Source organism: Talpa occidentalis, unplaced genomic scaffold (assembly GCF_014898055.3).
Source record: "Talpa occidentalis isolate TD23 unplaced genomic scaffold, MPIMG_talOcc4v2.1 talOcc4.3, whole genome shotgun sequence".
In the NCBI taxonomy this organism is placed as follows: Eukaryota; Metazoa; Chordata; class Mammalia; order Eulipotyphla; family Talpidae; genus Talpa; species Talpa occidentalis.
In genome coordinates this window covers 116,120,889-116,133,749 of record NW_023603184.1, presented here as the reverse complement: position 1 = coordinate 116,133,749, position 12,861 = coordinate 116,120,889, and the positions used below count along the sequence as shown (strand labels likewise).

The following is a 12,861-nucleotide window of genomic DNA, read 5'->3' as shown; positions in this document are numbered from 1 at the left end:
CTTCTTCAAATAACAAACACGGGAAAATACCACTAGAAGAAAGACACAGGAACAGAAGACAATGTAACCTAACTTTTACCTTTAAAATAAATCAGTAGAACGGCAGCAATTATTTTGTGTTATGTTGTCCTCATTTTCCCACCCTAACCCTTGCATTATCAGTAGACCTTAACTTTTAAACTGAAACTGAGTGAAATTTTTACCACTAGAAAGAAAAAAAAAAAAATGCATCAGGACACTGCTATTTCATCCAGAATAACTGTTCCTTCCAAATTTATTTTTTTCTTTCCTTTAAATCAAGTAACCACATTACCATCATTCAAGTAAAACAAATCGCATCCAAAAGTATTCCTTTAAATTTAGTAGCTACCACAGAGAAAAAGTATACCTTATGGTTTTTTAAATTATGTGCATTTTAATGACAAAATGACATTTGTTTTTATGAAGGTATTTACCTATATAGCTTTGCTTAAAATTTTAAATATTGGAGTTTTCCTATAAGTTTAGTAGTTAAGAATTTATGCAACAGGTTCCTTCTGTGCAAATCCTCCTTTTTCCACAATCTGCTAATCCTTTTGAACATTTGCTCTGCCTCTTCCCCCATTTCCTGAGGATCACCACCAATCCTACAAGGAAAAAATATCAATACTACAAAATTATGATATAAAGAGTCTTACTAAAGACTCTACTTAATTATTTTGTGTGGAGGGAGGGGGGGAGGGGAATAACATAAGGAGAATGTTTATATAGCACCATAACAAAGTCTTGAATTTTGAAAAGAAAATAAAATAACCTCAAGGTCATGAACTGAAAGAGGTAAAAAACAGAATTTACATCCAATAGCCATGGTAAACTATCTTTGTTTTTGGTACTCAAGTGCAAGTTCACTGAGAAGAGGGCTAGTTATTTACAGATAGTAGGCACCATCTATGTCCAAAGAATGAATATTCACAACCACTGAAAATCAGATGTGACTTTAAAGCCAATAAACAAGTATCTTCTGCACAAGTTAAAATTAAGAAAATGAAATGACTGCTTTTTGGACAATAGAACAATGCCAGGTAAAAATCAAAGATGTCATCAAGAACAAAGCAGACATCCCATTAAATATGGCAGAGTGAATGCTAATGAGCCACAAACAGAAAATAAGAGTCACCTCAAGCCCTATTGTATTACTTAGAACCTCTCCAGTATGCTTCCTCATCTTACCTACATAAAGTATGAGAGCTAGATTTGAAGACCCTTTCAAATTATGGATTTATTACCTCAATTTCAGTTCTCAATTCATAAATAGTATGTGATCATACAACTTGCAGAGATCACATATAGGTATTTCTAATAGCTTAAGGATTCTTTTTTAAAAAGCCTAAGAAAAGTATTATATTCTGGGACAATTTTGAACAGTGGTATATCATGCTTACCCCTTCCAAGATTTAGATGAACTTCATTAAAATAAAACAAAACTTGTGAAACTACCTTCTAAAAACAAAACAAAAATTCAAAGAAAGTGACCTTATATATGAATCATAATCCAAATCTATTTCTAACTTCCAATAAATTTTAATTTTTTTTTTATAAATTTTAAATCACTGCTCAAATTTGTAAATATAAGATGACTCAGTTCAATTTTTGTACTGCTGGACACTGAACCACACTTGTCTTATGGATGTGTGTTTCTTTAAACTTTTTTAGTGCTCATATTAATGTGACTCAATGCACAGTTTATGACTTGTGACTGAACACAGTAAGTGAAACTAATGAAATGATGATGTGATATGAACAGACATGTATTTCCCACATGCAGCATTTCATGTTATAGATTAAACCAATGAATCATTAAACAAAATATGTTTAACTGCATGAAGTGAAGGAAGGCTTCTATTAATCATTTACCTATGGTCCTCTCTTGAAAATACTAGTGGTATACTATGTTAATCTTTCCACGGTTTAAGAGTTCTCAAACTGGAATACATGAATCAGCTTCAAAGAGTCTATGAACTCCCTAAAGTTTATACAAAATCATGGATATGTACATTTTTCTGGGAAGACCCAAAAATGGTCCAGAACCATTATATCAGTTTCCTGGTCAAGCAATAGTACATACATTTTATTATCTTATTTTCCCTTCTAAATTTAAGTTACTTTCTCAAACCTGAACAATTATTGAGATTTTTCTCTCATTATAGTTTTTACTGAATATCATTGTAAGAACCCATCTCCTTGTGCAAACCCCACACTACATTAAATCGAAACTATGGCTACAACATATTCATATTAGAATTTTCTACAATAAACAAATGGCTTCTTTCACCTAAAACTGCCAACTTTTCTCCTATGGAAAAACTGTCATGAATAACTGGAATTTATAATGGGTAAAACGAAAACTTCCAAAGCTTATTAAAAAATATCTGACTATAATATCTACCTCGCTGGAGTTACAATGATTAAGTGGGTCAATGCTTATGAAGCATTTGCCCTAAAGTAACAACTAAAAATGTATATTCTTAAGATAGTCTTCTTCTCATGAACATACAAAATTTGTGACAGTAAAGAGGACTTCTAATATATAAATTAGATGAATTTTTATTAATTGGGCAAAAGGCATAAATTTGTATTCAAATATTCTTTGCATACCCAGGGTATCCCATCCTCAGTAATAAATTATTTACAAAGTCATGTAATCATGTTTTTCCCCATCTTAAATGAGATACTCACAGATTTACTGAAGAAAATTATAAATGTTTCACATACAAATGAAATTTTTCCCATATAAATGAAATTTATAATTGGAAATTATAAATCTAAACTGAACAGTATCATAATTGGAAATTATAAATCTAAGCAGTATCACATAACAGAAGTATTTTCATATACTTATTTTAAATTATTAGAGCTTCCAATTATTAAGGCAAACAAGAAAAAAAAATCAAAACATAAAATGCAAACCAAAGTGTAAGAAAAATAAAAAAAACTTAATAATTGGAATAAGCCTTATTTACTTGAGTTATGATATGACTTAAGTAAAACAAATGAAACAAATTCAAATGAAAATTGTGATTACAGCTTATGAAAATTTAAAGATTTGAGGATACTTAAGGGTAAGTGTACTTTGTCTTAACACTAAGTACCAGAACACTTGTTACATGTACTGGTGACAAACATTAACAGTAAAAAAGCTTTTAATTCTTTCACATCTATTTATTCTAAGAGTCAAAAGGAAGAGAAAGAAAAAATATTAGAATTTCAGGAAATAAAATTTCTGTGCCTATTGTTCAGCAGCAGAAACGTCTTTTTGAATTTTTGCCAGATCTTCAGGTCAAGAATAATGGTTAGAATTTAAAATGAGTCATCTGTTTTTAACTGTCCTTGAAATCACATTATTTAACTTGGAATAAAATATATCCTAACCTTTTAACATAGGATTTACTTTTAAACACCAAAGAAACTTTTTCATACTTTCTCATAAATAACCCAAGTTCATCTCTCTGCCTGAGCCATTAAAAAAATTTTTACTAGGATAAAAGGAAATGTTAACATTTTACCTTTATTAATGAAGTCACAACAATTGCTCCAGCATTTACCATAGGATTGTGTGGCTTATCTGTAAAATGAAAAAGCAACAGCATTATTTAAAATATGTGATCATTTTCTTTAACAAGTAGGTACTTTCTTTGAACATATCTCTCTCTATAAATTTTTAAAGATTTATTTATTTTACATAAGCACTGGGGTACAGGCCAGAGGTGCAGGAGGGTGAGAGCATTCACCAGAGACAGAGCAGGGAGCAGAACAGGCAGAAGGACCAAAATATACTGCTGAGGGGAGCAGTGGGTGAGACAGGAGAGGTCTGCCACGCCATGTGGGAATCTCCCTGGCCAGCTGGGAATCAAACCGGCACTGCAGAAGCTGCAGACAGCTTCACAGCCCTGCGCTCAACCTGCTGCACCCCGTGGGAGGTCCTATTATCTACATTCTTTATGTAAGCCACTGTTACAGTTCTATTTGAGAGGCAGGGGGGTATTTGGGGGTAGAGGAACACATTCAAGTCTTTATATATCAAATCATAATACATTTCTAGGAAGTATACTATACTATCATAAAGATTCATGTACACAAAGACAGTGAACAATGGTGGAAGAGCACGCCCAAATTTCCTAACTCTGCCAATGATCAGCTATTTGACAAGAGAAATGAAAAAAAAGAAAATGCACATAAATACATGTACACAAGTGTTCACAGAAACATTAAAGTAAAAACCCAAATGTGCTGTCAACTGATGAATGAATAAACAAAATGTGTTACTATTAGACATATAAAGGAATACTACTCAACAATAAGTACTAATACGTGCCATAAAATGAAAGCACCTTAAAAGCATGTTATACATTTGAGGAGGTGTAAACCTGTATTCCTAAAAGTGCCCTGACATTACCTCAATAAAAGAAAAACGTGTCATAAAAAACCTAATTTTACATGATTTCACTTATATGTAATGTCCAAAACAGGCAAATCAATAGATACAGAAAGCAGATTTCTAACTACCAGGAATATAGGAGAAATGGAGATTGCTTGTAAATGGGTAAAGGAGAGCTTTTGGGGGTGACACACAAAGTGTCCCAAAATTGGTTGTGGTGATCAGTTCTATGAATACTGAGAGTTGTGGTGAATGTACAACTCTATGAATGTACAGTCAATAAATGTGAACTTTAAATGGATAAATTACATGGCATGTGAACTATACCTCAGTTAAGCAGTTAGCTTTTTTGACCAAAAATTGGGTTAACTTATAGCCTAATTAGACTGCAATATAAAATTAACAATGTGATTTATAGTGATGCTTGTACATAACATCCATTTATGCTTGTAACATTGCACATTTGGGTTACCCAGGATAATGAATAATTCAAAAGTTAAAATAAAACTCGGTGCTATAACTGAGTATTGCAATTAAGATTTCACCTACTCTTAAATTATGCTAAGAGATGTTTGCTTTCTCTGAGATGACATGAAATGAGAGCAACTGCTATCACAGAAAAATACTACCTGGCCAGAGAGTCAAGGAAGGAAATTTTTCCCATATTATCCGCTTGAAAGGAAAACCACATGCAGACAGAAAGCAGAATGTGGAAGTGCTAAATTAGTTTAAACATGTATTTGTGCAGATCTTTATATATCTGTCTTTTCATACTTTGTGACTTTAGGTTTTAGGGCATGAGGAAGCAGGTAATGTATGTATGTATTCCAAATGGTACCACAAAAATGTGATTTGTTTTAAATCATAAATATTCTACAAATACTACATCAGCTACATTCAAGATCTTTCAAAGAACACAAAAACATTTTATAGCATGACAGCACAATTTTAAGATGTAACCAACTGCTCATGCTGTCTTTGGCTTAAAAATCAGATATATGAACATTTGGAAATACACCAGATATTATAACACCAGCAGTCCAAAATCTAAGTCTAAAACCTTTGACAATTAAATATTCATTTTTTTCCAGCTCTCCCACAGGTAAGAAGGGGCAGTCTAAGAGTTCAATTGTAGAATCCCTAATTAAAAAATATTTATAACAGCAGAAATAGCACTTAAGCTAATTACTAAAGGCTACTATCTGAAGTAATGACATGTTTATTTGCTTGGTGTAATGACAAAATGGACCAGGCAACATCTGAAATTTATGAGCATGCTTAACTAGAATGCAAAACTGATTAATTTTAACAAGTATTTATTTTTCCCAAGGCAGTAAGTATAAATAACGTTCTTTCGTATTATACTAGAAAAAGTCTTTGAACTACTAAGCATAGGAGCCTTACCAAGTATGGGGCTCATAACTAGGCTGAGTCAAAGTTTACCAATACGTATACTAAAGAACAAAAAAAGTATAATATACAGTTGAATTCAAATATTTATATTACAGGTATTATACTAGAATTTTACAGGGCTATATAAAAATATCAAAGAGGTAAATAAACCTAATTGTGTCACACCACATGTTTGCAATGTACTCTACATGATTTAATCTTGCAATGTCCCCTTAACCACCCACCTAAATTTTGTTCTTTCTAAACTTAGTGATGTCTTCTTCACATAAATTGAAATCCTCTTCTTCCTCAAACTGTCTACACATACAAAAGCAGTGTGTCTCTGTGTGTGTGTATATATATGCTTTTGTCAATTACGTACTTGTAAGATACATAATTAGTCAAATACAATGCTAGAGTTTGTCTTCTTTCTCCATGTATTAGAGGTATGTAACTGTTTTCTGTATTCTTTAGTAGTAGACAAAATACTCTAAGAACCAATGTCCATTCATGTACCCTACACAGCTCTTAACAATATAGGAGAAGATATAAATACATGTTGATTAACCCAATTTCCACAAAAAGGTAGGAAAAAACCTTCACTAGGAAATGGTGGATTCCAAAATTGACAATTCTATCAAGGAACTTATTTCCTCATTTATAAAGATAGGTAGTATTAGCAAACTCTCCTCCATCACAGGACCAAAATTCTTGTATTTTTTAAGCATTTTAAAACTACAGACATTAATAGTACTATAATTTTTTTCATTATAATCACATCTCAATATATAATCACCATAAAAAGCTAGGACAGGGCCTCCCCGGTGGCGCAGTGGTTGAGCACTAGGCTGCAAAGTTGCCCACAGCCTCTGCAGCGCCGGTTCAATCCCCAGCGAGGGTCCCATGTGTCATGCAGCCCTCTCCTGCCGCGCCCGCTGCTCCCCTCAGCAGTGTACTTCGGTCCTTCTGCCTGCTCTGCTCCCTGCTCTGGCTCTGGTGAATTCTCTCACCCTCCCGCGCTTCTGACTGTACCCAGTGCTTGCATGCACAAATAAATAAATAAATAAATAAATAAATAAATCTTAAAAAAAAAAAGCTAAGACAATAGTAATAATTTTAAAATTTTGTACTGTCAGATACACAGATAGACAGATACATACACAAGGTGTATAGTTTCATCATAATTTACCCTTAAAATTTTAACTATGAAAAAGACCTACAAATTGGTTTTGCTGGGGTTAGTCTATAAAATCAAGACTCCAGAGCACAAAAGCTATCCATAACTTAGAAAGGTGTGGCATTTTCCCATTATTTCTTGGCATTGGCTCAGACTTGATAAAAGTCAAAGAACATAAAGGCAAAACCTCTTGTTTAAAACTTTGTATTTCTTTTATTATAAACAAGAGCTAAATTCTAGGGTTACCATTTTTTTTCTTCTGTTAATAAATTTTCATTTTAAAATCATAAATGTACATGACCAAAAAAAGTATTACATGTAGTTCATTTACCCCAACCCTATTATAGTTTTTTGTTTCTGAAATACTTCCTCACATTCAAATTCCTATATTTAATTTCTATCCTTTAAATAACTCTTTCGAAAATCAAACAGAACCACCTATATTATTCTACATACTTTATCTTAATTAGGAAAATACTTTTTCTTACAAGATGCTGAGTAATCTTGTTAGAATAATAACTTTCTATACTGATTCTTGATGTGAGTCTAATAAATAAGGTATTTCTGCTTGATATTCTTACTGAGATTGGCAGTTAGTAATAAATTCCTTAAAATCCATAAAATCAAATCCTGCACTAGGTTATAAGAATATGGTAAAACAAGTTAAGAAAATGTAATTGTTTTTAAAACAGGAAGAAAGGTGTAAGAAAAAAGAGAGAATGAGGTATATTTCATTTCTTTATCCAGGAGAAAAAATAAAAGTGTATTTCTCACAAATATTACTATAACTACATAATCCCTTCACTCTTGCATTTTCAATGCTATCTCACTTCATCACACAAGGAGCAATCTAGCAATGCTTAAAAAACATTTTGTAACAAGAAACCAATCCATAGGTTGATGTTTAGATTTTAAACCTCTATCAGATCAAAAGTTATACTTTGTCCTTCTATTTTCTTTTGAATTTCTATAAAGTATTAAAATTTCCTAGTTATCTAACTACTTAAGATATTTCTTTCAAATATTAAATGTTCTGACAGAGAAAAAGGAGAAACATTCACTACTTCAACCAAGGCCACCATAAAAACTTATTACGGAAGTTTTCAAATAAGTACAATACATAAAGTAGAAAGAAAAGACTACACTCACTCACATGGCCATCATTCAGTTGTAATAACTAACAGCAGATACTAATAATCACACTTAGCACTCCAGCTACATACACACCACTGAATTACATCAAGGGAAATCCCAGACACGTGAGATTTTACTACAGGATATTCCCCTAAAGGTGATTCAAGTGAAAATCTTACTCCCTGCTACCATCCTCTACTTATCTCACTTCCCAGTGGTATGAGACACCTAAAACAAGCATTTTTAAAAGTAGATAATTAAACTCTCTCTAGGGTTTCACACAAATTTCATGACAAAAAGTATGAATACTTTTACTTTTCTTAAAACTTTTTTTTAAAAACTACTTAAGAGCTACGTAAGAAAGTGAGGTCTTTTTCCAACCACCTTTTATGTAATTCTTACCGTCTTCATTTAAAAAGAGTTTGTTGAATCTTAATCCACTTGGCTCCTTCCCGACATATCGATGCACATATTCTGTTCCAAGATCGTTAACAGCAATGGCATATTTCAAAGGTTTTACACAGGACTGAAGACAAAATGGAACTTTGGTATCTCCAATAGAATGCCTATTTTTAAGATTTTAAGAATTATTATGATAAACTGGAAAAATAACTGTATAATTGGAGTTGTACATGTTAATTTTAATATATACACAAAGGTTTTCCCATAGCTCAACTACATGTTAACTTGAAGGTTAAAGAACAAACATGCATATGTTTATTTTAAGAGTGATTCTAAATAAGAAGAGGACAAAAGCTTGAAAGTATTCAGGTAACAGAATGGTTAAAATTAGATGATTCAGTGATACGAAAATTTTGCTCTGAAGGCAAGAGGTATGGCCTCCATACTATATTCAATTATTTAAAATGAGCTAGTTTCTTTGGAAATTAGTCATCATTTTTTTTTACTCAGAGCTTTATTCAATGTTGAAGAGTGTTGAGTGTAAAAGGAGCTCAGTTTAGATTTGATATTTTCTGAGATCTTATCTTTAAGTATCTCATCTTGTGAACCAAATTTACTCACAATTTTAGCCCCATTAAGAGAAATAGCATCCATCTTTATAAACCTAACAGAACCTACACTAAAGTTACAGTGGGCGGTTATTAGCACTATATAAAGTAAACAAGATAAGAAAAAGAAAGTTTTGTATGTTACTAACCTAGAGCGCATGAAAAGAGAATAGGTTTCAAAATGAAAATATTCTGACTAACCCAAGTAAAACTTTCAAGTTTCACCAAAGGCAGAGACCTTTGTTGTATTTGCTGAAATATCTTAGGTGCCCCAGCATGTTTCAACTCGTTCATTCAGAGTAAAACTAGGCACTAACAACTACCCCCATGCAAAATGGTTAACAAAGAAGTCAAAGGGCAAGAGGACCATATGGCCACCTCACTTCTAAGTATATAACAGAATATAAATACATGAATATACAGCAAAAGCAATTCTTTTTCTTACCAAATTTATGAAGAATTTCTAATTCTGGTTATATCTGCAACTTGATAATCATTCTAAAGCCAGACAACAGTCTATCTCATTACTTTTGGATTTAAAAATACAGAAATAATTCTAGACCAAAGCCAACTTTAAAAATTCTCTAGATGATAAAACTAAATAAAAGAAACGTCTCTGCACACAGTATACTTACAAAGAAAAAACCATGAACAAGAATTACATAATTTTCTCTAAATATAAAAACCTCCATTATGGAGAATACAAAAGACAAGAAGGAACCTAGGATCTAGAACCACCTTTGCCAGTATTATATGACTTTAGACCTCAGATTCCTTGTATTAAGAGCAAAATGAGTAAACTTTAAGTACGTTATAATGTTATATTATAACGTTATATTATAATCAAAGTACATTAAGTACATTATATTATAATCAAAAGAGAAATACCTTAGTAAAAACCATTAAAAAACAAATTATACCTCTCAGCTGTCTTCAAGTACAATTTTTTTTTTCCTTTTCCAGCAAAGAAATTGCAAACACATTACAACATGATAATGACAAAACAAAACTGTGTGTGACACTAACAGCCATTCTTGAAAAAAATATTCCAGAACTTTATCCAATTTTCCAAGAGCTTCTCTTAATTGATTTTTAAAATCAAATTACTCTCTTTGAAGTGCCCTTACATCATTATCCGTTTCTTAATTCTGCTAGATTGTTTTCATGGACTTAAAGAAATCCTCATTTCACTTTTCAAATCACTGATAAATAACAGATTATACTATGATATACTGTCTTAACTTCCTAGTTAATTATATCAGAAGCATGAGGAGCAAAGATAATGACAGAATCAGTCAGGAGGGTAGAGCTGAAAAATGGAACTAATTTTACTAGGTCAGTTCATTAGTGAGTTAAATTCATATTTTGACGAGCATACTTTTCTTAAGTAAATCTGTATCTGCAGGTACTTGAACAATATTCAAACAATAAAACTACAACTGTAAATGAGATGAAATGCCTCATACAATTTATATGGTTATTGTTTCAGCTGATATTTTTAAACTAAATTTAAAACCGAATTAATTTACCTTCTTGAATTTATGTCAATAAATTTAGGCTAATTTCCATTACAGAAGATGTTCCTCTCTTAATTCATGCTGTTAAGCAAAATTTAAGGCTTAGAATTGGTTTTCATGCATTTCAAATAAACTTACCTCTGTCCATCTACTGTACAAACAGATACACCCCATAAATCAGGACTGAACTTGGCTAGTTGAGGAATATAATCTGCAACCTATTTAAAACATTGGAAAGAAATTAATATATAAGCAAATAGCATTTTCTTCTACCAAAAATTTTATCAGTTTCACTTCTACTGAACTGGCTCTGTATTATAATTAATAATACTCATTAAAAAACTAATGGCATAACAGACTTCAAGATTACAAGTGAGATCTAAGGAACTTCTGTTTCCATCATCCCCTGTGTTTTTTCCCATGTTGCTCTTTCTAAATAAGTAGAGTCTAAAAAGAAAGTAGGATTTGATTTTTTGTTTTAAAGGAAAAAAAAAACTTTTAATCAGGGTCATGCTGGTAGGGTTTCACTTTAAACTTCTATAAAGAAGTAAGATAAACCTTATTAGACAATTTTTTTAAAAAGAAACATTTAATGATCAAAAATATCATATCTACGGAAGTTCCCAATAAAATTACTTTGTTAGATTTAAAAGTGATCTCAATAACTTGAAAAGTCAAAAGAATTCTTACTCTTTTTAGCCAAAATTACAATTAAATACTTAAAAGATTCAGAAGCACTTAATCCAGTGGCTTAACTTAAATTTCATAATTAGCAAAACAAAATAATCACACAATTTTACTCCCTGTACCTCAAGTTGAGCTAAATTAAGAAAAATATTCATATAAAAATGTTTACCTTTCCTCCAGACTGCTTTTTAGCACTTTCATATAACTCATCAATGTGTGAGGTAAAAGACATAAAGTCAGGAATGACAAACTTTCTTCTAAATGCTTGGGTCAACAAAACAATGTTGCTTTGAACACATCTGTGGAATGTGAGAAAAAAATTAGTAGACTGGGTGCTTTTCAAAGACTGGTACATGGTAATAACAATATTATTTAGTAAAATGTTTAAACAATAGAGAAATTCACACTGTCCAACAAACTGAACTTTATAAATTATACTCTTTCTGCATTGTTATTTTCTCTCAAACAGTCTTTCATGTAGTTGATTGCAAGCAGTTGATCAAGCTAAAGCAAACAGCAAGGTATCTAAAAACAGTGTCAAAGATTAGAACAGCAGTGTATCCCACTAGGCTAAGTATCAAAATCATTTAAAAACATTTCTTAACCTACCAGTGAAAAGCATTCCATATGACAATTAAAGTATCAGACTTTAAATATTTCACAGTTGAGATCCTATTCATTTTACCATTGAGTAATTTCAAACACATACCTCTTAGCTCTTGAGTAACTATTTCACCAAAAAACTTAACATTTGCATTTTAATGGATTTTTCTTCCTGAACTAATTTAGAAAAATTTGCACTTCTATGTTAAAAAGATGGCGGTAAAATCATTGTGTCTCTTAAATGAAACACTTGCAAAAATGCTTGTTAAAACAATGTGATTTTAATAAAATTAGATGTAAAGTAGTATAATAATTTTGTATTATTTGAATCATTAAAATGCTAAATTTCATTATTCTATTTACTGTAAAATATGCATACCTTGTAAAATAAAAAAAAGCATGGTAAACATATAGAGGGCATGAAATGTAATGATTTGAACTAATATTCTGCTTTGTTCTAATAAGGGTTGAAGTAAAAAAACCAATATATTAAGGTACTTTTAAAACAGGATTCTGTAAATAGGTTATAGCAAACCATATAATTTAAGCTCATCTTTTTTAAGAAAGTCTGAGTAGCACAGTAATTAAATTCTTTAATGAAAAGTGTGATTTGGTAGACATTAAGCATCAAGCCATATGGCAATTTCAGGTTAAGTCCTCACTGGACAAAAACCCAAATGATTACAGTTGAAGTATTAAAGTCAAATCATTGCCTATGGTAAAACTATTTAGGTAACTGGATTCTGCACGGGTTAAGTTATATGATACTATATGAGCAGTGTCTTTGGGGAAGAGGAAAACTCAAAATTTGCACTATTTTAGAAAGTACTAAGTCTCAAGTACTTCTCAACCTGTTTAACCCTTAAAACATGAACACTTTGGGGGCCTCCCTGGTGGCTCAGAAGGTTGAGCCCAGCACTGTGAGGC

General features: G+C 31.6%; 1 protein-coding gene across 3 annotated transcripts in view; it reads right to left on the bottom strand.

Annotated features, from left to right (window-relative positions):
- The window catches only part of GLS (glutaminase), a 72,104-nt gene that overhangs the window by 39,519 nt on the left and 19,724 nt on the right, over nt 1-12,861 (bottom strand). For 2 of the 3 annotated variants that reach the window (XM_037523722.1, XM_037523723.2), the window contains exons 4-7: nt 11,501-11,630; nt 10,783-10,862; nt 8,520-8,683; nt 3,543-3,601 (exon numbers count right to left, since the gene is read on the bottom strand). In XM_037523722.1, the coding sequence (XP_037379619.1) occupies nt 3,543-3,601; nt 8,520-8,683; nt 10,783-10,862; nt 11,501-11,630 (433 nt within the window). Of the gene's footprint in view, nt 1-455; nt 627-3,542; nt 3,602-8,519; nt 8,684-10,782; nt 10,863-11,500; nt 11,631-12,861 lie in introns of those variants that run through there. The other variant, XM_054699947.1, reaches the window with a different exon arrangement.